Source organism: Capsaspora owczarzaki (genome assembly GCF_000151315.2).
Source record: "Capsaspora owczarzaki ATCC 30864 unplaced genomic scaffold supercont2.1, whole genome shotgun sequence".
NCBI classification, from domain to species: domain Eukaryota; class Filasterea; order Ministeriida; family Capsasporidae; genus Capsaspora; species Capsaspora owczarzaki.
In genome coordinates, this window is record NW_011887292.1 from 2,416,834 (window position 1) to 2,438,261 (window position 21,428).

Genomic DNA, 21,428 nt, shown 5'->3' on the forward strand with positions numbered 1-21,428 from the left:
TTGTGCAAGGGCTCGATCGAGCGAGTTCGTGTCCTGACATTTTGCAGAGCAGCAAGTAGACCAGGACCAGTTTTAGCTTGTTTTGTTTCATGTTGGAGGGGGTCAGTCCGCTCGAGTCGAAACGCGTCCGTCCTTCGTCCAACGCCTCTGAATATTCAATTTGTATGATGGTGGTAATAAGAAAAAAACCAGGGAATCGGGGTACCCTAGTCCTGTTCACGGAGTGACAAAAGAGGAAAAACAACCAACAAAAACCAACAACAAAAATCCGACTGTTCTTGCAGGCGTGGCTGTGTTGCCTTCGGACCCTTCCTAGCCATAGAGCGTGCTTATGCACCAAAAGCTCATGTGGGAGAAGCGAGGGTGGTGGTGGTGGTGGTGCTGGCCCGGCTGATCCGGTAGCAGCAGGGCCCCAATCGTTCGTCGGAGAATTTTCGCCATGCTCTCAGCAAACCTGAAGTTGCCAATCACCCCTCCGTTCGCCACACAAGCCGCATCCTGACATCATTTGCTTAGATATCGTAGAATGGACATTTATTCACTATACGAGCAAAAGTCAGCCCCAGAGGACGAGTGTACCTCGGACGTATCGAATGCTTTGCTTTGGGGGGGGAGTAACGCCACGCCTGTGGGTCTCCCACTTGTCCACACTCCTGCTCGTCTGTACCTCTCCTGCTTTTTTCTATACCAACGGCAGTAACCGCCAACAAGAAGCGCCTTGTGAACCTTCCTCCAGCATGAAGAATATTTGCACGGCTCATTCTCTTCTCTTTTGGTTTGTGTGTGGTTTTTTTACAAACACATTTTTTTTTGTTTTTATTATTAATTTTTTTTTTCGGTTGCCCATCTTCTAACCACCCATGCCCCTGGAGGCGCCAAGGTTCAAGATCCTGGCGGTGTTTGCCTGCCTAGTGTTGATCATCACATGGGCTTTGGTGTGGTCAGAGTCGGCCATTCCTCCCGACACTCCGGAAGCTGATCACGCGGCAGATGCGAGCCCTTCTCTTTTGCCTAACAACGTGCTCCCTCAGGTCGTGGACCATGCTGCTGTCGTCTTGTCAGACCCGAGTACAACAGGAGCAGCTTTCGCCTCTTGCATTGCGTCGGCTACAGATTCGCTGGCAGATTCGCTGGCAGCAGAGCCAAGCCATTCCGAGTCCGATCAGCCAACTCCCACGCCTTTAGATCTCACACCATCACCTCCCACAAGCCCGACCGCCACCAGCCTCCCATCGGCTGCGCCCGCAGCACAAACTCCATCGCCGACAACACAAGCGCAATCGACAACCCAGGCGCCGTCGCCAGCAGAGCCTGCACTGCCAACTTCCCAAGCCTCTTCGGCATCTCCACGAGGATGGTACCAGCTCCCTGCAGATCATCCACGAGTGCTCGCCAGACTTGTGGCGTACGCCGACTGGAACAAGACATTTGATATCTACCCGCCCCCTTCTATCTGGCAGTGCCCGTATGAGGACGAGGCTCGTTGGTTCTGGGACACGGATACGGTTGCCGAAATTGGGGTCGACTGGAAGACAGCGTTGACTGTTGCGCTCACCAACAAGACGGTCGGCATCCATGGCGACTCACTCACCCTGCAAACAGTCTCAGTGTTCCTGAACCTGGTGGAGTCGGCCGGCTTCGAGTTGGTCAAAGTGAAGCGAATCAATCGCGTTACCGGCTACTTTCCCGCTCTCAACTTCACCCTCATCGCCAACTACGTCCCCTACATTGTCGACATGTTGGGCGAAAAGCCGTACCCTCAGCTGAGTTTGGATCGCCTCTCCCAAGCGTTCACCATCATGGCCGATGCTGCTGACTACAGTACATGGTGATCAACATAGGTCTGCACCTCATGTCTAACAACTACAAATTTGAGAACTCCTCGTGGGTGGATGCGTACACTCACATCATTCGCGTGACTCGAGACGCCGCGTCTGCCCGCCAGGATCGAAATCCTGCAGCTCGCACCTTCTTTCGCCTGACTCCTCCAAGGCACTTCCAGGGCGGCGACTACGACAGCGGTGGCTTGTGCAACGACCGCGAACCAAAGTGGGGCGCCACTTACTCGGACTTCAACCTTGGGGAGGACCAGTTGCTTCAAAACCGAATCGTCAGCGAAGAGGTTGCTCGCGACCCTCGGCTAGAAATCCTGGACGTCGTTCCTTGCACGGTCGAGCGTGTCGACGCGCACCGTGGTGGAAACGATTGTGTGCACTTTTGTTTGCCCGGTGCTGGGCCCGTTCGTGTCTGGGTCGAGATGCTCATCCGAAGATTGTATGACGGTCGCGTTTAGATGGATGATTTCAGGTGTTTCGATTTGTTATTGCGAAAAGAAAACGACAATAGATTCATACACACGTCAAACCGACCGGACAATGGCCGATGCTGAGCAACGAGGTGGGGGTGTCCAAGATTTGCACTCACAATTCCTTCAATGATCGCGATTTCTCCTCCCCCCTCCGCTCCCCGCGCCTTCCATCGCATACTGAGCTTCCGCACCAATCACAATAGATAGTCGAAGCGAGCATCGTTCACAGCCATCTCAACATCCGAAAGCTGTACACCACGGAGCAAAAACCTCGACAGTTTTTTTTGCACACCGACGCTGCCACCACAAAAGCCGTGGCATGCGTGCTGATCCAGCTGCTCGTAGGTTTGGAAAAAGTGAACATCTTTGCTTGCAGAAGGAAGAAAACAGCTCGGGCATGCTCCGATCTGAGCAGCGTTGATTTCTTAGGGGCGGAACGGGAAACACCAAATCGAGCGTTTTTGTTTGCACGGCGATTCCAATTTCACGCAAAAAAGCAGTGCTCTTAGATTGTGGTCGACGAATCCGGAGCGCGGTTCATTCATCACTGCCCTTTTTTTGCATGCACCCTTGCAGCCCAGGAACCCGAGTTGCATTTGAAACAAAGACGAAGAAAAGCAGAATCACCCCAGCAGCGGTTCAAACGCCTGTCCGCCCGTCTGCCACGAGTCCCGACGTACAAACTCTTCGCTGGTATGAGTCATTCCATTCTGTTGTACCCAATCTGAAATCGATATCACGAATTGCACCCCTTCCCAACAAACGGCAACAACAACAAAAAACAACAACAACTGCTCGGTCGGATTTGCTGGGTGCGCTGAGCTGCGTTCTTTCTGGCGACTTCAGTGTTGCTCGTCCTCTACTCTTCTCAATGTCCTGATTGCCATCTAAAAACCTGTCAACCAGGTGAAGAGATACTTTCCGACAAAATGGGCCAAGTTGGGAGGCGCGCGCGTTGGGGGAGGGGAGGGGAACGGGGTTGCGCTCGTCCACCCAAGGAAGATGGGTTTATCGAACGAAATCGCTCCTTCACGCAGATTTGCTTCCTCTCTACAGAGTTCCCCGCGAGTGTGCTTTCATTTCCTTCCCATTCCTCCCCACCCCCTTGCTGTATTCTCATCCTCTCTTCTCAGATCTTTTCCGCACGTTCGGGTCGGGATTGACTTTTTCCCTTGCTTTCTGCTTTCACCCATTTTTCCTTGTCAATATTTCTTTCTTCCCCCTTATTGTGTCTGTGTTTTCCATTCTATCGTCGGTCCTTGTTATTATTCTCGTGCCATTTCATTCATTGTTTCATACACCTTGTGTTGCTTTCTTTTCGTGCTTTTTTTTTTTTTTTTTTTCTGATTTTGTTCCTTTTTTTTTTTTTTTTTTTTTTTTTTTTTTTTCGTATTGCTCGACATGGTGGCGCCCTCCTCTGCTGCAGACACGGCGCCTGCAGCAGCGACTCCTTCAACAACTGCTGCTACCACGACGACTGCCACTACTGCCAGCACACACCTTGCGGCCGAAGACGGCAGACCGGCGTTGCTTGCTTCCCACAACGCGTATTCGCACCCTCGACCGCCGCCTGCCATGCCCCTCCGCGAGCCGCCGCCACCAGCGCTGGGCAGCCGCACCGCCACCACCACGGTCACCGCTGTCACCGACATGATGAATCCGCACCGCCATCCCACCGCTGATGCGGCAGAGTACTCACAGCAGCCAAAGCACCAGCAGCCGCAGCCGCTCTCCAGCAGTGTCGGCGTGTTACCAGCGTCAAAGAGCAGCAGCGGCACAGTGTCCGACCAGGCCCGTCCTGCATCTGCGCTTGTGTCGAATGCTGGCACTGTGCGTATCGCTGGCGCGCTGCCTGCAGGGCCACAGCCGGCTGCAGCCGGCGCTGCGGCGTCATCATCTGCTGTTGCACCGCTGCTGTTGCATTCTGCGCCAGATCCTCCGTTGTCGGCGTCGTCGTTGTCGGGCCCTTCCGCTGCTTCCGCTGCCGCCGCTGCCGCCGCCGCCACCACGTCGTCATCGTCTGGAACTGCACTGCCAGCAACGGCTGGCGCTCGGCCCGGCGTGGCGACACGTCCCCGATCCCTGTCTGGCTCTTCCGCGCCTGGCCTTGGATTCCAATCCTCGCTCTCACCCGTCCTTTCCCCTGGTATTGTGCAGCCGACGTCGCCAATCCTGCCACTCACCCCTCCGACGTCCAGAGAGCAAGGCGATGCGCCCCAACCGAGCGGTGATCGCGTTGCTGCTCTGGCTGCGGGAGCGTCGCTGTCGTGCGATGGAGCACGCCAGATCGCTTCGACCTTGCCCGGTGAGTCCCACGTCTCCTCCTCCTCCTCCTTCCTGTCCTCCCCGTCCTCCCCTAGCTCTCGTTCCCCCATCCTACTCGATCTTGATCTCCACATTCGTGTCTTTTGTGGGGAGCCACTGTTCGTTGTCGCGCCATTCTTGATCGCATACCTTTCCTTTCACTCGTTATTTTTTTTTTTTTTGTATTTTTTACTTGTTTCACACCTTGTTATTTTACACTTTTTTTTTTTCGTTCACTCAACAAGATCGACAAACATGCAGAAGCAGAAAGTGCCTGAGTTTGAGTGGCTTTTGTTTTCTCGACTTCTTGAACTCTTTGGCTCACCTGTTGCTCCCCCCAAAAAAAGTAGAAGAGGAATTCCAAACGTTCGACACGCTCCTGCTCAACAACGACGCATCGACAACATCGATCGTCTCGACAGCGGAACCGGCTGGCATTCCATCCAAGACGACGGGCACTGCTGTGGGCACTGGCAAAACCTTGGACACTGCCATGATGTCGTGGGCGTCGCTCATCGCGGCCGACGACCATCGCGTCCGGAGCAGGTCTGTCGATGTTGCCAAGCCGCTTGTGAGAGCTTCGGCTGCGTCTGGCGGCTCGGATCTCACTGCTGCAGACAAGGTCGCATTCAATCCGCGGCCCCGACGATACTCCCAACCCAATCTCTACAGCACGTCGCCAAGTCGAAAACCACGCACCGTTGACTTTTGGGGCGACGACTCGCGGGTCAATGATGATGAGGATTGGCCTTTGATGTGGTCGCGGTCACCGAGCATTACCCTACTATCGGGCGCCGGCAGCGCACGACTCGCGAGCTCAGCCGAGAGCAACGAGTCTGGCGCTGGAACATTTTCTCTCTTTGGCGGAAACTCGCTCCCGCTCGCTCCGCCGTCCCAACCTGAAAGTCCATCCCCGCACCTTCAGTACTCTAAGATTTCGGCAGTACAATCACCAAAACCAGATCACAGCAGTGGTTTACGAACGGTTGCTCCTCCCACAAGCAACAATCCCAGCAGTAGCAGCGGCGCTTCTACGACCACGGTGGTGGCGACCCCGCCATCGCAGCCACCTCCATCCTCGTCGTCTGACACTGACCGCTCCTCCTCGCAGCAGCGCCCGATTCACATGGGCCGCCGCGCTTCCACGGGCGATATTCTGCTGCCATTGCGGCGGCGTCATTCGCTCGAGGCCTTGAATTTTGCGTCGCTGAAAATCAAGGACGCTGGTGCGTTTTTGCGGGCTCTGAGACTCCACAAGTACACTGACACGCTCGTGTCTGCTGGCGTAACGCTAGAAAAGCTCGTCCAAATGGACGACGGGCAGCTGGAGGCTGTGGGAATTGCCACCCAGGGTGCGCGGAAGCGGATGCTCATCGCCATTGCCAAGTTCAACGAGTTCCGATTAACTCGGCAACTGTCGCAGGGCAGCTTGCGAGGGAGCGTTGCGAGTGGTGGCAGCACCCAGTCACTCGGCTCTTCGCTGGGCTCAACCACCTCGATTGATTCCCGCCACTTGGGGTCCCAATCAACAAACGTTGCTGATGCGGTCCCGCCGTCTGTCGCAGCCACTGTCGTTCCGTCAGCAACCGCCAATGGTTGTGTTAGCCCCGCTACTTGCACTACACCAGCCGCCGCACCAGCACCACCATCAGCTGCACCAGCTGTAGCACCAGCACCGCCGACACCGGCAGTCGCAGTTGCGGGCATGCCAATGACGACCCCAGCACTCGCTGCTGCCTCATCCGGCGGCGGCACCAGTGCTGCGCTCCCTCCTCCGGCATCAACGCGATCTCGCATGGGCTTGGACAGCACTGTCCAAGCGCAATCCGCTGGTTCGACCACCGTTTCGCCCCCACTCTTTGTGTCAAAGATGACTTTGCACGTCGATACCACTTCTGGTGGCAGTGTGCAGCGCGATGGCGATGATCACGGTTCCATTTCGACTGCATCGACTGTGCAGACTGGTTTATCGTCCACAGTTCAGGTATCGCCCCAGCCCCAGCAACAACAACAACAGCAACAGCAACAACAACAACAACAACAACAACAACAACAACAACAACAACAACAACAACAACAACAACAACAACAGATGCCCCAGCAACAACAACACGGAGTCGCTACGTCTGCTGCGACCCCCGCGGCGAACGACACCGTTTCCAGCACAGCTAAAATACCACCACGGAAACGTAGTCTCGTGATGCTGAGTATCGATGAACAGCAAGAGGAAACCGGCGTGTCCGAGCGGCCGTGGGCTTTCCCGACGACTGCTGCTGGACACTTGTCTGGACCTTCGTCGCTTGCAACGTCCAAGCGCTCGTCACTTGAGCCAACAAGTGCAGCTACCGCCGCACTGGCCGTGTTTTCGATGGACGCGGGTCATTCGTCGGCTCCACACTCGCCACGGGTTGGAAGCTCACTCTATCACCAAGCTTCGCCTCGTGGCGCTGCCGGCGCGAATCATTCTTCGTCCGAGCACCTGGCAGGCTCGTCGACAGCAGGCTCCATGACTGGAAGCGTGGCAGATGGCCTCGCCACCGCCGAAGAAGATGCGCATTTGATGCGCGTTCTTGGCCTCGGCGGCTCCGAGGATGACTTGGATGTGTCGCGCTTTACATCGGCTGTGACGTTTGCTGCCGCTGCAGCGGCTGCTCACGAGCTGGCAGGTGGTGCTTCGGATGATCTCAGCAGCAACGCCAACAACAGCCTGAGCGGGAATAGCAGTCACTATGGCTCGTCTGCGTCGCTTTCGTCCATGTCAATGGGAGGTTTCTTGCCAGTGATGAACCCCAACGTGTCTGCTGCTGCTGCTGCTGCTGCTGCTGCAAACGGTATTATCACCGGCGGTTCCTCCAACGCTTCGGCGCCCTTCCGACGTCGCCATTCGCACGATGCATTGGGTCCCAACATTCCGCGCACCGGGTCGCCGTCTATGCACGGTGTTGTTTCTGGTGTTGCTCAGCAGCAACAACAGCAGCAACAACAGCAGCAACTACAACCACCACAACAGCAGCAACAGCAACAGCATGCCTTCCTGTCGCCCCAAACATCCTATGGCAGTGGTCCTGCGTTTCATTCACTCTATCCTTCTCCATCACCAACCCATCTGCAAATGTCGCCTCGGCGCGGTAGCCACTCGCAGATTCTGCCCCACTCGCTCTCGCATGGCACGTTCATGCAGCAACCACAGAAGCAGCACTTCCAGGGTCCAGGCCTCGACTCGGACAACGCTCCCAGCCATTGGACGGGCCCTCGATCGCATTCGGTCGAAGGATTGTACACGTATGGTTTGGAACAGCATGGCGGCGGCATGTCGGGCAACTTTGGCAGCTCGCTTGGCTACTTGTCGGGGACACAGTCGCCGACGCGAGGCCACGTCAGCAGTAGCGGCACTCCGATGGGTGGTGTCTCCCGTCAGGGCTCAAACTCGAGCGTCATTTTAGAGTCAGGGCTGGGTGGAGCGACGCTTGTGCCACCATCTCAAGCGCAGCTGCTGCTGCAACAACAGCAACAGCAACAACAGCAGCAGCAGCAGCACCAACAACAACAGCAACAACAACAGCAACAACAACAGCAGCAACAGGCGTATCCCAAGCAACGGCGTCGACACTCCATCGCTGTCGTCAACTGTGCGTACCAAAGTCAGATTCCAGACCTGCGAGACTGGCTCCGCAATCTCCGACTTCACAAGTACACTGACAAACTGGTGCGGGCTGGAATCGACTTTGAAATGCTGTGCAACATGACTGAAGAAGAAATGGAAGCTGCAGGCGTCTCGACCCAAGGCGCTCGGACGAGAATTCTGGTCGCGATTGAGGATTTTTTCAACTCGATTGGCGAAAGTCCCAACCTTGGCGGCAGCAATGTTGTCAATGTGAATGTGAACGCTGTGCACCCAGCGTCAATGCAGCAGCAGCAGCAGCAGCTCATGATTCAACAACAGCAGCAACTGCAACAGCAGCAGCAACAGCAACAGCTGCAGCATTTGCTCCAACTTCAGCAACAACAGCAGCAGCAGCAGCAATTTGCATATCAACAACAACAGCCACCGCGCACCATCCATCGCGCTCACTCGAGCTTCGTGATTGGATATGGAGGTGGAGGTGGCGCTGTCGGTGGCGGACTGCACAGTACACAAATGGCGGGACCTGCAGCGCAGGCGCAGCAACTCCCGCAACAGCAGCAGTTTGCCCAGTTCTACCCGCAGCAACAACAGCAGCAACAGCAGCAACAGCAACAGCAGCAGCAGCAGCAGCAGCAACAACAACAACAACAATACCTACAGCAGCAGTTGCAACTCCAGCAACAGCAACGATTTGGCCTTCTTACTCCGGCAACGCGCAGCGCGCCCGGCACCACTCTGGGGTCTCCCAGCAGCAGCTTTGCCCCCGTGGCTCGACGTGGGTCGGTTGGCAACGGCGGGTCGTCACTGGGCTATCCGTTTAGCAACAGCGATCTGACCGTTCCTCCGCCGCAGTTTCATTGAAGGGTTGTCGGGGTTGCTGAGATACATTTTGTGAATCGAATGTAGTTTTTGTTTATTTGAAGCCGGTGTATGTGGATTTGCTCTCACCAACTAGACGAAGGCAACTCTTATGGTAGATCTATGTTGTGGCTTGTAATTGACCTCAGCAGTTGAGCAGTGCAACGCTCTTGACTACAACTCTATGATGCGAACGCAATTTCTTTCGAAAAGTGATGTGGTGTTGAATGAACACCAGAAGTTTTTTGTAGTTTTGATAAAGAAAAGAAAGAAAAGTCCTTGAAGGCAAACCGATAAAAGTTTACCCGCCGAAACCGTAGATGGTGCGGCCCTGGCGCTTGAGGGCATAGACGACGTCCATGGCAGTGACGGTCTTGCGCTTGGCGTGCTCAGTGTAGGTGACGGCGTCACGGATGACGTTCTCAAGGAAGACCTTCAGAACACCGCGGGTCTCCTCGTAGATGAGGCCAGAGATGCGCTTGACACCACCGCGGCGTGCGAGGCGGCGGATGGCGGGCTTGGTGATGCCCTGGATGTTATCGCGCAGAATCTTGCGGTGACGCTTTGCGCCGCCCTTGCCCAGGCCCTTGCCGCCCTTGCCACGACCAGTCATTGTTAGATGAGTGAGGTTTTTGAAATCAAAAGAAGAGTGACTTTCGAAATGCCAAATCGGACTGGCTTAAATACTGGCGGCGATAATTTGGCGAATTTTGATTGGTTGGCTGTTTTGGCGCAAAAATTGAAATTTTCGAGTTTTCGCGCCAAAACGCGCACTTTGGTCGGTCGTCCCCGGAAATCAAGCGTGCTCCAACTCTGATCACTCAAAATGGTGCAAAGAGATTGGGAAATGGCAGATTGAGCGAAAAATCGGTGTCAATCGGGGCAAAGGCGCTGGCGAGCTGCACCGAAATGGCGGAGGCTGCGATTTTCAATCCGATTTCCATTTTTAGGACGCCCTGTCACAATTTCGTCCAACTTGGCTCGAGTTTTCGGGCAGATCCCGATCCCTGAAGTACCGGCTATGACTAGGTTGCGCTAATGCCTCAAAGTTCTACTATTCTATCTGGTTGGTCCGGTGGAAGATCTGCCAGAAGCGTCGGTTGGCACTTGGCTGAAACGACATTGGAAACGTGTGTGCGGTCCAGCTCCCGCCCATCTTGGTATTTCTCCAATAAAGCGCCGAATCATGCTTACTACATGTTTATTGTATACACTATTGACAAGGAGGCGGTTCAAGGTGACCTAGAAGCGACATCGGTAAAAGAGCGCGTGCAAATTTCAATCCGATTGCCAAATTTGGAACCAGCCTGCACGATTCGCGCAATTTCGCCTTCTCCCCAATTCATGGTGCCGGTGACCAACGAATGTGTTTGACAGTTGCATTTATGGTGCCGATAGCAGCGTGCTGATACAGCGCACTGGGAATGCAATGGTTTGAGTGACTGACGAATGTGCATGGTCAGATAAAAAAATGTATCGGGCTCCGAGCGGCAACAACAAGCGCTCCAACTGACGGTGGATTGCAAAAGCACTGCATTGGTTGGTAGACTTGAATGAAGTACTGCTTCAATGTTAAACTTGGATTTTTCGCAATCCGAATCGCTTAGCAAGCCTTCTGCTCGGTCGCTTCGTTTTCGACACGCGCGGACAACTCGAAATTAGCAAGCATCCGAGAAAGCGGCCGTGCAACCCACTTGATAAGAATCACGGCGAACAGCAGCGCGAGCAGCGCAACTTTGAACGCCTCGAGCGGAATGCCCAGGTAGAGCGATTGCAACACTAATAGCGCGTGTACAACAGAAAAAGCAACAAGCATGTCAAAGGAAACCTGCATACCTCCAGCCCATCACACACCACCCCATCACAAACCAGTAGCAACACCACATCACAGTGAAAAACCAAGACATACCAATATTAAAGGTGACAGAATCAACAATGTCAGCTCGTTGCGCCTGAGCCGCAGGTGAGCGAATGCCAGTCAACCATGCTGTGACGCGAACAAACGAGCCTGGCGACAAGGACTGAAAGCGTGTGTCATACGTGTCAAGTCAGCGCTTTGAGCGCACGAAACGCACAACAAGGCTCATTCAAGCATCGGCACAACGTACTTTGATCTCTGATGGCTCTGCTTGATGCTGAAACACAATCTTTTCAATGTTCAGAAGCTTGCGACGCTCCAGGGCAAGCTCATTGTTGCGCGCCTCCGTTTCTGTGAGGAGCTGCAAGTCAAATTGGGCCGGTGACTAAATCAAAGATTGGATGTGCAAAGTCAGCGCACCCAATTCCAATGCATCAACAAGTCAACCCAACCAAGATCCAGTACACTCATACCCAAGCAGGGTACGAAACTCGAACTTCATACGAGCCGCCCGAGCGAAGGGCGCTCAACTCGAAAAGCATCGATTCGCCGTGTGCCAGTGTGACGCCCCGCACCTCGACATCTGGAACGAGCGTTGCGTCTGCCACACTGATCGCCAACAGGCACAAAAGACAGTGATGAGGCGAAGCGCTCGCGGTTGAGCAAATAATTTGTGTCAGGTTGCAGCAAAACGGTCAATGTCGATCCACTCACTGCTCAGCAGCCGCGTTGGCGCATGCGCCTGATAATGCAAGTGCAATGGCTAGGATCGTTGGCATCAGGCTTGGACCGTGTGGGGAGGCTGGAGAATGCCACAAGCCAGCGTTTCGCCTTATCATTGGCGGGAAGAGTCTGAGCGTTGAGACAAGACTGAGAGGTTGAAAGTCTGAGATAAACAGCCATCAAAAACGTAGTGTATTTATCGAATAATATAATGGAATTCAAAAACAGAGAGCGCAATGGGAAGAAAAGGGAAAAACAAAATAAAACAAAAACAAAAACGAAGCAACACGGTATTACTGGTGCACTGACCGCTTTCACAACCCATGGAATGGATGCTGCTCATCGACAATCGAGTCGAGATCATACAAGAGCCCCATCAGACTGCTGGACGCGTTGCTGTCGTTGGCATTCGCGGTATTGGCCAGAGGTGCAGCAGGAGAAGCGACGAGAAAATCTGCTCCAGCCGCAGTAGCGCCAGGCTCTGGTTGAGACGACGAATACAGACCATGAGCTCCGTCGGCATAATGCTGTTGCTGTAATGCAGGGGATGTCGTCGACTGCAGAAACGAGGGTGATGCGCCCGAGGCCTGTTGACTTTTGGCTTGAGGTGGGGACAGGGAAAATGGAAAGCCTGCCGGTGCGGCGGAGGGTGTTGCATGAAACGCAGGCGTGCTCAGATGCGAACCATTGGAAATAGAGTGCTGCGCAGACGCCAAGACTCCAGGAGACGCAAAATCCGGAATGCCAAAGTCTGCACCACGGAGCGAAGAGCGGCGGCGAGTCAGCGGTTGCTGAGCATGCGTCGAAAATGACGCAGGTGACCCAAGCATCAAGCCGAATGGATTGCTCATATTCTCGTCGGAGAGGGCAGCTTGGGGCAGGGTGGTGACAGAGTTCCCCAGATCATATCCGAACGTGTGGAAGGGATCATTGCTGATCGCCATGACTCCGTCCAACGCTGCGCTGCGGTGCGCCGCGTGAACCATCTGCCGCGCTACGTCTTGAGAGGCAGCGGCTCGCATGCGCCGGCGCTCGGTGCGCTCGCGGAACTGACGCTGAATCGTGAGCGCCGCCGACCGTGTTTGCTTAAACTGCGAGTGTTGGCGATACGCTCGATACACATTTTGAATACGAACGGCAGCGTTCACAGTGTTCCGGAACTGCGAGTGGTGCTTGTGACGGCGGAAGGCGTTCTGAATGAGCATTGCTGCCTGAGCCATACGTTGCTCCCGTTGATGGTTCTACGCGTATTGCAGGCAGGGGGAAAAAGTGTGGTAAGCGGCAGTTTGTAAGTCAGTTAGATAGTGGGGTTTTTTGGGGGAACTGGGAGGGCGAGATTCACAAAAACAAGAGCACGCAACGTGATACCTGGTAATCGCGGAAGGCTGTTTGGATGATGGTGGCTGCGCGAAACAAGTCCAGGCAATCGCGATCTGACAATCAAAAGAGCAGAACGGAGATGAGTTCAGCCCACGACGCTCCAGCCCCAGACAAGCACACACATTTTTGTTTGTGTTGTTTAAGCAAATTCCTCTTCGCCCCCCTGCACAACTTACCTTTCAGCGTCATGTCACGAAAATCGCGCTCAAGAATCTGCTCGGACTGACTCGCTTGCAAGTCAGCCCATACCCGGTCGGCCAGGAGGTTTTCCGGCCGATCGCGGAACACTTCGGCCGGAAACTGTGACTGCCCGTTATCGACGCGACGCGTGTACTCGTTCAGCACGTCAACCACATCCTGGCGCCCGTGCTCAAAGGCCACGTCGATGGGCAGCTTTCCCCAGGCGTCTGAGACGCGTAGCTGGCGAGAGTCGTACTCGAGGAGGGCACGAACGGTCGTCGTGTGTCCGAGTGCGCACGCCCAGAACAAGGGTGTCCGCATCCGTGCGTCCGTGCTCATGACGTCCAGCGAGCGCCAGAGCAGCGACTCGATTGTGGCCCGGTCGCGGATGGCCGACTTCCAGTACAAGACGACGTTGACAATCTCGCTCGTTCCGAGCGCCGCAAGATAGTGCAGCAGGGTCATGCCTGCGTCATCGTACGTCAGACTGGTGTTGTTCACACTGGACCCTTCGACAAAGCTGTCGTGGCGGGTTCGTGGCACGCTCGACTCGGAAATCGACGTGTTGGAAGTGGCGTGTGAGAGCGAGCGCGGCGTTTCCAAGAGCGTGTCGGACGCTGCGCGCGCGTCGCTTGCATGGCTATGCGCCGTCGTGGCGGTCGCGAGGGCGCTGCCCTCGAATGCTGGGCCTGGACCGTGTGTGTCGAGCAAGGGTTGCAGGCCTTCCTCGAGAACACCAAAGGAGGAAAACAGAAAGTTGGAGGCAGACTCGCTCGAGCCATCCTGTTGCAACTGTAGACTCGCAGCAGCGGCAGCAGCATCCGCTTCTTCTTCGTCATCCATGCCATCGCCATCGTCACTATCGTCATCGCCGCCATGTGCACTCGCATCGTCATCGTCGCGAAGCTCGGCATTTCTGACACTGGCCAGACCTGCCATCAGCGAGTTGGACTCGCGTTCTGCCAGCGACGCCGCTTGATACACCTGGTCGATTGCAAAGAGGCGCGCCATGGTGGCCAGCAGACGCTCTTCAAATCGTGGTAATGGGCATTCTAGCATGGTCTCGAGGTCTGTGCTCACGATTGGAGCAAGAGGCAGAGTTCCGCCAAGCGATCGGTTGGCAGTTTCGGCGTGCGCCTGATTGGCACGCTGCGACAGTTCGCTGGCCAAGAGATCCAATCGACGAATGATTTTGAGCCGCGTGGCGCGCTCTGCGATTCGACGGAGACGCGCGGGCAGATAAACGAAAGAATGACAATATTTTTTTACAAAAAACAAAAAAAAAAAAAAACAGTTAGATCTTTCCTTCTCGGCCCCCCCCCCTTACCTTCCCTCCTTCCTCCTCCTCTCCCCGACACACGCCGCTCCACGAAAACTCTGCGAAAATAACCTACCGTCGACAAAGATAGGCTGCGTATTGGTCAGATTGTTAACAAAAGGCGGTGTTTGTCCTGCGACAAACGATTCGCCAGGGATGGTTGCCTCCAGAATGCTGGTGTTGGGCGACGTGGCGGTGGTCGAGGTGGCAATGGCGCCAACGCCATTGACCGAGCCGGAAGAAGGACGGAACGGGACAAAGACAGGCGGGCTGGCCAAGCCGCCCTCCAGAACAACACTCAATGGCAAAATGCCGGGATTGGTGATGGCTGGAATGTACACTCGCAAGATGCCAGGGTAGAGCATCTCGGCAGGGTACTCGGCACTTCCCAGCCGACACGACCACCGACGTATGGATGCTACAATCCACGGCGCAACAATGAGAAACTTTGTGGACTCGCCACAAACCGCCCATTCCGGACTGAAATCCGCTATCCGCAAGGTCGACGCAGAGAAGGCCAGTGCAGCCGGCGATGCAGCTGCCGTCGAGACGCCAGACGGCGAGCCAAACGGAAGCGTGCTCGGCCATGGTGCGATTGGCACCGTCGAGCCCATCAAAGGGGTCGTGGTGGCGCTGCTCGTGTGCTGATGTGGTCCATGCTGCTGCTGCTGCTGCTGCTGCTGCTGCTGTCTTGGAGGGTGCGAACGACCAGTACTCGTAGAATCATGTTGAAGAGCCTGCTGGAGTTCAAGCGGAGGCTGTGTGGAGGCAGCCAACCGATCGTCAACGTAATGGACGAGAACGAGCTTTGGCATTGAAACCAGCCAAAAGACGCGCCGATAAAAGTACGGATTGGACTCCAGTCGTGCGTACGAGACCTTGACGAACTGGGCGAGTTGGATTGCAACAAACCCAGGCTTAGTAAAAAACGGACGACTGTTTCGAGAACGCGAGACTCTCATTCACCCTGCCTTACCTCACGTCCGTCAATCTTGATAGTCATGTGGTTTTCTCGGACATGCTTGCTTCCCTTGCGCAGCTGCCAGGCATACTCGTCCTTGCGGAATTGGCTGTCGAGTCCGCGGTTTAGAATCATGGTCGTTCCGTGCACGGGGAATGGCACCTCGAGCACAGCGCTTCCGGAAGGTCCAACGGAGGCATGATGCATCATGCGAGCATAGGTCAGCAGATACACCGCAGCGTGCTGTCCAAGCCCACCGAAAAAAAATGTGAGTTCAAGAATTTCAATCTCAATGAGAGCGAATTTGCAATGCGAAACGAATTGAGACCCCAGTGCGCGCGTCTCCAGCCAACCAGCAGCAACCAACAACGCGAACTGAGTGTTCTCGCAATGGTCACCTCTGGCGTGAGCTTCCAGGCGACGTGGTTGGACAGCACCAGGTTCAACCGCAGGGCCGCGCGAAGGCTGGCGGGAATCGCGTCGTCATGCTGCTGCGTCGAGTCTCGCTCGTTTGTAGCGGCGGCGGGCCCGGCCGCAGCAGCAGCAGCAGCAGCAGGCGGAGGAGGGGGCATCGGAGCCAGTGGAATTGGAATTGCCCCTCGAGATGCGAGGAAGCTGGCTGGCGAGCCTGCCGCAGCAGCGCCAGGTGGCGGGCCTGTCGCCATTGTCAATGGTAGATCCATTGGCGGCCTTTTTTTTTTTTTTGTATTTTTATTGTATTTTTGTATTCCCACTGCTTTTTTGTTTGGGAACTTTGGACTGAGTCGACAATTGTCGCGCTTAACTTGAACTCGAGAATGCATGCTACATGCTATTGAGATTCCTAGAGCTTGATTGAGTCTACGTCGCTCAGAACGGCCGTTTGCTTTGTTTGTCTGTTTTTGTCTGTTTTTATTGTTCCCATGCCTCCTCGAGCCGCCGTTGCACGCGAATGCCACTCACCACTGTTCCCATTCTCTTGTAGTCCAATAAATCCAGACCTCGATTATTCGCACACAGTCTCGGCTCATTCGTGCTTTTTGTTTTTGAGCAGAGGTAAGAAAGCGACCGAACGCAGAGCCTGCTTTTATTTTTTTTTATTTTTTTTTTTTTTTGAATCGTCGTTCGTTTCGGCCTTCGCGTCTGTGTTGCTGGCGCTGGTTCTGTCGGCGCGCCAGAATCATCTTGACACCTTTGAATTCAAGCCTCCCTGTCCCCGAATACTGAGGGGCACACCACGGCTCAGCCACGGCCGAACAAACCGAAGCCCTTGTCATCGTTTCGCTTCGGCCTCTCGCCCTCCGCCACCGCGCAGCCGCATCTCATCAACTACCGCCACTTTGCTCTGCTGATTACCTTGGATGCTCTGTGCTGTTCACCCCCCCCCCCGGCCTTCTCACTGACCTTCATGTCCCTTTGTTCTTTTTTTTTTTTTTTTTTTTTTTTTCTCTCTTTGTTCCATTCAGTTCGCTGCCACATGACGGACTCGTTCACGCAGTTCGAGCGCGAGTTCGGCACCCTCACTGCCGACCTCATCCGACGCATCTCATCAGAGATCCCCAACGCCACAGGCGATGTTCGGCGTGGACTCATCCGCCGCGCCCAACAAGAGCTCCGCGAAGTCCAAGAATTGGTAAAGGAATCACAAAAAAAAAAAAAAAAAAAAAAAAACCTGCTTTCTTTTGAGCGTCCATTACTAAAGTCCAGGTCTGAAGCCGCTGATCGAGCCCAAGCGCTTGTTTTTGGGCCTTCAAATCCTGGACGGGATTGGCAGCTCCCATTATTTGCAAATCACTTTGACTGATCTTGTGTTTCCAACTTGTTCGTCGTTCGCCAGGTCACGTCGATGGACCTCGAGTTGCGCGAGATTGTCGCTTCAGAGCGCACAAAGTACAAGAATCGCGTGACGAGCTACAAGGCTGAGGCAGAGCGCATCGAACGCGATTTGCGCAAGGCAGAAATCTCGGTCGACGGCGGCATGGCTGCGCGCGACGAGCTGCTCCGACACGACGAACTCACAACCTCGCTCGATCAGCGCCAGGCGTACGCCAGCTCCACACAGCGCATCTCCCGAACGAGCGAGAAGCTTGTGGAAGGCCAGCGCATGCTTCAGGAAACGACAGAAATGGGCGCCAACGTCATGGTCGAACTCGATCGCCAAGGCAAGGTCATTGAGGGTGCTTCCAACAAGGTGCACGATGTCGATAGCTCGCTTGCCCGCAGCATGCGGCTGCTCAAGTCAATGTCAAGAAGGTACAGGAGGAAATTCATGAAGGATGTGATTTGCTTTTTTTTTCTGGATTGCGTCTGTGGTTTGGTGCAGGCCAGCAGCTCTCTGTCTCTTTGCGATTCGAGATGATTGACCTTTTGCACGACTTGCTGTTGTCTCGTGTACACGTTTCACGTTGGCAGGTTGGTGCAAAACAAGGTCCTCCTGTTTGGCATCATTTTTGTCCTGATTGGCATCATCTTTTTGGCCTTGTTCTTCAAGTTCTTCTATAACAGCGACAGTTAAACGCCAATCAAACCCGCGTTAGCAGTTGTTGGCAATTGACACCCATTTTGTTTGTTTTGGTTTTTTTGTTTTCCTTGTTTCCTTGGGGTTTTGGTCTTGTTGTTGGTTTGCCTTTTTTTGGTTGTTTGTTTGTTTGTTTGTTTATTGTGTGCGTTTTAATTTTTTAAATGGTTCTTTTGACTTTTGCATTTATTTGGCAGCTGGATTTTACAGTAGTGTCTGGAACACGACATGTGTTTGAACACGAAACAATCGCCTGTTATTATTGCATTCAAGATCGAGCGTCTTCCAAACCCCCCCCCCAGATCAAGCTTGGTACGGAGGAGGCAAGTCGTCGGGTCGTATTTGCGACGCAGCAGAAGGCGTGGGTGCGGCATGCGCTGGCGCAGGCGGGACGGGCTGCTGCTGCGGCTGTTGGTTGGTGGTAGGGTAGGGTAGATGCTGTGCAGGGTATGGCAGAGGTGGTTGCTGTGGATGCTGTTGCTGCGGGTAGGACGCAGGATAGGGTGGATAGGGTTGGTACGGTTGTGGTTGGGACTGATACGGGTGAGGGTGTGCGCCGTACACTCGTTGTTGCTCGGTTTGATACTGCGGAACGCCGGCCTCGACAGCCTTCTGGTTTGGAGTCGGAGGCGGTGCAGATGGCCCACCCGCTGGCTGGTGCACTCCACTTTGAGATGAGGAGGAGGAGGAGGGAGGCGGTCGGGAAGTGGCTTGCACCGGACGAGTGTTCATTCCCATGCGCATCCCCAACCCTATGCCAGGGCCCAAACCCATGCCCATGCCAGCGGCTCCCACGGGCGCACCGGCAGCGCGCAGACCGGGGCCAATACCACCGCCATGAAGAGATGCGGCCGCATAGTACGATGGCGGGCCACCCGGACCTGGTGCTCGCTCGCGAGTGGTGGTTCTGGCCACAGCCAGGAAACGGGTCGCAAAATCAGTCGCTCCGCCCTCCTTGAAGTAAATTTTGAACTCGACCTTTCCGGACAGACCACCTGTTTGAGATGGAAACGAAAAAAAAAACCGTAAGTCAGACGCATTCATTGTTGTCGCAATCCATTCGTTGGCTCTAAACCGACGCTCCAAGGGCTCCGGGGTGTGCACAATTCATGCACAAAGATGGTCTTAGACACTGCAGCATTGCAGAATTGGGAACAGCACTGTACCTTCGGGAAGCGGGTTGACAAACCCGGCAAAGAAATTGGCACCAAAGATTGGCTGCTTTAGCGTCGCGTCATAGATGTGCGGCAGAGGCAGCACGAACGACTCAAAGTTGTGCACGACTGGTTGATTCAAAAAGACAATCTAGAGGTTCAAGATTCAAGGGAGAAGCGGGGGTGAGTGCAGGGACGGATTCGGTGGCAAAAATGTGACTGGCCATGAAACAAAAAGCAAGACTCTCTGTCTCTCACCCGGAAGTTTGACAAGAAGATGTGACCCTTGCCATTGTACCCTACGGTCGTATTGGAGCCTGCGGGTGCCCCTTGGCTTGAGCCGCCCGGACTTCCAGTGACGGAGAACTCGATTCCGCCGCGATCAAACGCGAATCTACAGCGGCCATCGCAGCCAAGCCAAAGCAGGATGGCAAGTGAGTAACAAAGCAACTACCACGGAGGCCTTCCTTTTGGAACTCGGAAACGTGGGGAGTAAGGAGGGGGGGGGGAGACGGCCCGATGCACGTCATCAACGCTCGATGCTGGTCGCCGCCAGCTCTGCAGGCCACCATCAAGTGGCATTTGGGAGAGTCGCTGCAGCAAAACAACAGCAAATCCCACATACTGCTCGCCTGGAAGCGTGACGATGCCTCCATTTTGAAGGAAGGCTGCATTCAACGCCATTAGAGTGAACGAAAACAAAGACTGATGGAACGAGGAAACTTTTTCGGGTTGAGGTCACTCTCAGCCATCTTCTCCAACCCCGTGTGCTCGAAAGTGGAAGTACAAAGAGCTCGAATCTGGAGTGGCGAGGTTTCAACGCCTGAGAGCAGTCCATTTGTTAGGTTTGAGGTTTCGCAGCAACATCTCGACGAACACTCAAAGTTAGATCGGTCGATCCTCAACACGACCTCTCAAACTTTGAGCAACCCCTGCTTTCGGCGTGGCCCCAAATATACATAGGGACAGCGGGGGGGGGGAGCGGCTGCTCGAACTCGGATTGAGATTTTGTTACTAGCACTGTGCGTGTCATTTCCACGTCTATTTTGCACTGCACTGCATTCGATGAGCATGAGTTTTCGGAATTGTTTGAAGCCTGGTTTGATCAGTCCATCCGTGTGCACGTTGGTCCAGATTTGTTCCATCATCTGCCGATCTTTTTCTCATGCTCGGGACTGTGTGGTGATCATCATTCTTTTTTTTTTTTTTTTTCTTTTTTTTTTTTTTTTTTTAATCTTGTAAATTTTTTTTTTTTTTTTCGAGTAAGGATTTTTTTTTTTTTTTGTTGAATAATCGCAGTCCGTTCGCTCGCTGCTCCATTGCATTGCGGCTGCTCTCCCAGCCATGTTCCAATGCACACGGGCATGTTTGCATGTGCTCTACCAGTTCCCCCTCGTTCTCGCCTTTTGGGCCCCCTTTCGTCCGCTGTGCTGCTTTTTCACATGAAAAGTGTTTGTGCGAGCTGCCCCTTTCGGCCCCTTTCTCCAGCATGGTGGACCACGCCACTCTGTCTGTCATTCTCTGTCTGTCTCTTCGCTCGCCCTCGTTTGTCCCTCCCCCCTCCCCGCCGCTTCGTCCTTTGTCGTCGGCTGCGGTCGCCGATCCTTTTTTTTTTTGTTTCCTTTTATTCTTTTACCTTTTGAAGACGTGTTCCCCGACTGGGCTCGCCTTCCCACGGCAAGCGACAAGGGGAGAAGAGGGAAGAAGTGGCAAGATGGAAGAGAGAGAGAGAGAGAGAGCGAGGGGGGTGGGAGCAAGCGTTACGCTTTCGATTGGCGGATTTGGGCTGTCCCAGCGCTCGCCTTGCCCCAAACAGTGATCTGTTAGCGAAAACCCGCTCTCGGTTCCAAAAACGCACTCATCATTGTTCAACTCGTCGATTGTGCGGCATGATTTTGCGTTTGGGTGGCGCGGTGATGGGCTTCAAGCTCTCGTTGCTTTGCAATTTCGCTCACTTGAATGTCTGCATCTCTTCCATCTCTCCCTCCTTTCTAGAGTTTGCGCCGCCAAGCAAGAGGAGTCAAGACACAAGAAGGGGCGGCTCTATTATACCCGATTCGGGTTTTTTTTGTTTGTTGTCGTGAGGAATCGGTGGTGCATGAATCTACTACGTTTATACCGCACAACCATGTCGCGGTCTCTGCCACCGTGCACCGGTGCCCGTCCCTCCTCCACAACGTCGCGGAACATGCCAGCAGCAAACACAGCTGGGACAAGTCGAAGACAAAAACGCTTGGCACCTCCGCAGCACCTCTTTCGAAG

At 54.4% G+C, this 21,428-nt stretch overlaps 6 protein-coding genes across 6 annotated transcripts; 3 read left to right on the forward strand and 3 right to left on the reverse strand.

Annotated features, from left to right (window-relative positions):
- Positions 1 to 860: 860 nt before the first annotated feature.
- On the forward strand, positions 861 to 2,293 carry CAOG_00752 (hypothetical protein; the record flags this gene model as incomplete). Its single annotated transcript, XM_004365566.1, has 2 exons — positions 861 to 1,821; positions 1,926 to 2,293. 2 exons carry the CDS (start codon positions 861 to 863, stop codon positions 2,291 to 2,293), a joined length of 1,329 nt encoding a protein of 442 aa, XP_004365623.1.
- A 1,416-nt stretch (positions 2,294 to 3,709) lies between these two features.
- CAOG_00753 (hypothetical protein) lies at positions 3,710 to 9,098 on the forward strand (the record flags this gene model as incomplete). The annotated part of the gene is made up of 2 exons (XM_004365567.2): positions 3,710 to 4,613; positions 4,963 to 9,098. 2 exons carry the CDS (start codon positions 3,710 to 3,712, stop codon positions 9,096 to 9,098), a joined length of 5,040 nt encoding a protein of 1,679 aa, XP_004365624.2.
- A 244-nt stretch (positions 9,099 to 9,342) lies between these two features.
- CAOG_00754 (histone H4) lies at positions 9,343 to 9,733 on the reverse strand. The gene has a single exon (XM_004365568.2). It carries the CDS (start codon positions 9,706 to 9,708, stop codon positions 9,397 to 9,399), a length of 312 nt encoding a protein of 103 aa, XP_004365625.1. The 5' UTR covers positions 9,709 to 9,733; the 3' UTR covers positions 9,343 to 9,396.
- Positions 9,734 to 11,864: 2,131 nt separating this feature from the next.
- Positions 11,865 to 16,266, reverse strand: CAOG_00755 (hypothetical protein). The gene is made up of 6 exons (XM_004365569.2): positions 15,914 to 16,266; positions 15,531 to 15,758; positions 14,631 to 15,441; positions 13,233 to 14,447; positions 13,045 to 13,109; positions 11,865 to 12,917 (listed from the first exon to the last, which is right to left on the reverse strand). Exons 1-6 carry the CDS (start codon positions 16,196 to 16,198, stop codon positions 11,991 to 11,993), a joined length of 3,531 nt encoding a protein of 1,176 aa, XP_004365626.2. The 5' UTR covers positions 16,199 to 16,266; the 3' UTR covers positions 11,865 to 11,990.
- Positions 16,267 to 16,522: 256 nt separating this feature from the next.
- Positions 16,523 to 18,197, forward strand: CAOG_00756 (hypothetical protein). Its single transcript, XM_004365570.2, has 4 exons — positions 16,523 to 16,550; positions 16,961 to 17,127; positions 17,332 to 17,747; positions 17,907 to 18,197. Exons 2-4 carry the CDS (start codon positions 16,972 to 16,974, stop codon positions 18,007 to 18,009), a joined length of 675 nt encoding a protein of 224 aa, XP_004365627.1. The 5' UTR covers positions 16,523 to 16,550; positions 16,961 to 16,971; the 3' UTR covers positions 18,010 to 18,197.
- Positions 18,178 to 19,861, reverse strand: CAOG_00757 (hypothetical protein). Its single transcript, XM_004365571.2, has 4 exons — positions 19,792 to 19,861; positions 19,425 to 19,560; positions 19,179 to 19,317; positions 18,178 to 19,007 (listed from the first exon to the last, which is right to left on the reverse strand). Exons 1-4 carry the CDS (start codon positions 19,848 to 19,850, stop codon positions 18,316 to 18,318), a joined length of 1,026 nt encoding a protein of 341 aa, XP_004365628.1. The 5' UTR covers positions 19,851 to 19,861; the 3' UTR covers positions 18,178 to 18,315.
- Between the last annotated feature and the right edge of the window lie 1,567 nt (positions 19,862 to 21,428).

Excerpts from the sequence above, each read along its gene's own strand:
- CAOG_00757 (XM_004365571.2), bottom strand. The coding sequence starts at position 19,850 with ATGGCGTTGAATGCAGCCTTCCTTCAAAATGGAGGCATCGTCACGCTT. Across the intron at positions 19,561-19,791 it reads GTCACGCTTCCAGGCGAGCA|ATTCGCGTTTGATCGCGGCG; the intron begins GTATGTGGGATT and ends TGGCCGCTGTAG. Across the intron at positions 19,008-19,178 it reads TGTCAACCCGCTTCCCGAAG|GTGGTCTGTCCGGAAAGGTC; the intron begins GTACAGTGCTGT and ends CATCTCAAACAG.
- CAOG_00756 (XM_004365570.2), top strand. The coding sequence starts at position 16,972 with ATGACGGACTCGTTCACGCAGTTCGAGCGCGAGTTCGGCACCCTCACT. Across the intron at positions 17,128-17,331 it reads TCCGCGAAGTCCAAGAATTG|GTCACGTCGATGGACCTCGA; the intron begins GTAAAGGAATCA and ends GTCGTTCGCCAG. Across the intron at positions 17,748-17,906 it reads CTCAAGTCAATGTCAAGAAG|GTTGGTGCAAAACAAGGTCC; the intron begins GTACAGGAGGAA and ends TCACGTTGGCAG.
- CAOG_00754 (XM_004365568.2), bottom strand. The coding sequence starts at position 9,708 with ATGACTGGTCGTGGCAAGGGCGGCAAGGGCCTGGGCAAGGGCGGCGCA.
- CAOG_00755 (XM_004365569.2), bottom strand. The coding sequence starts at position 16,198 with ATGGATCTACCATTGACAATGGCGACAGGCCCGCCACCTGGCGCTGCT. Across the intron at positions 15,759-15,913 it reads CCTGGAAGCTCACGCCAGAG|CACGCTGCGGTGTATCTGCT; the intron begins GTGACCATTGCG and ends GGGCTTGGACAG. Across the intron at positions 14,448-14,630 it reads GCAGCCTATCTTTGTCGACG|AGCGCGCCACGCGGCTCAAA; the intron begins GTAGGTTATTTT and ends GTCGAATCGCAG.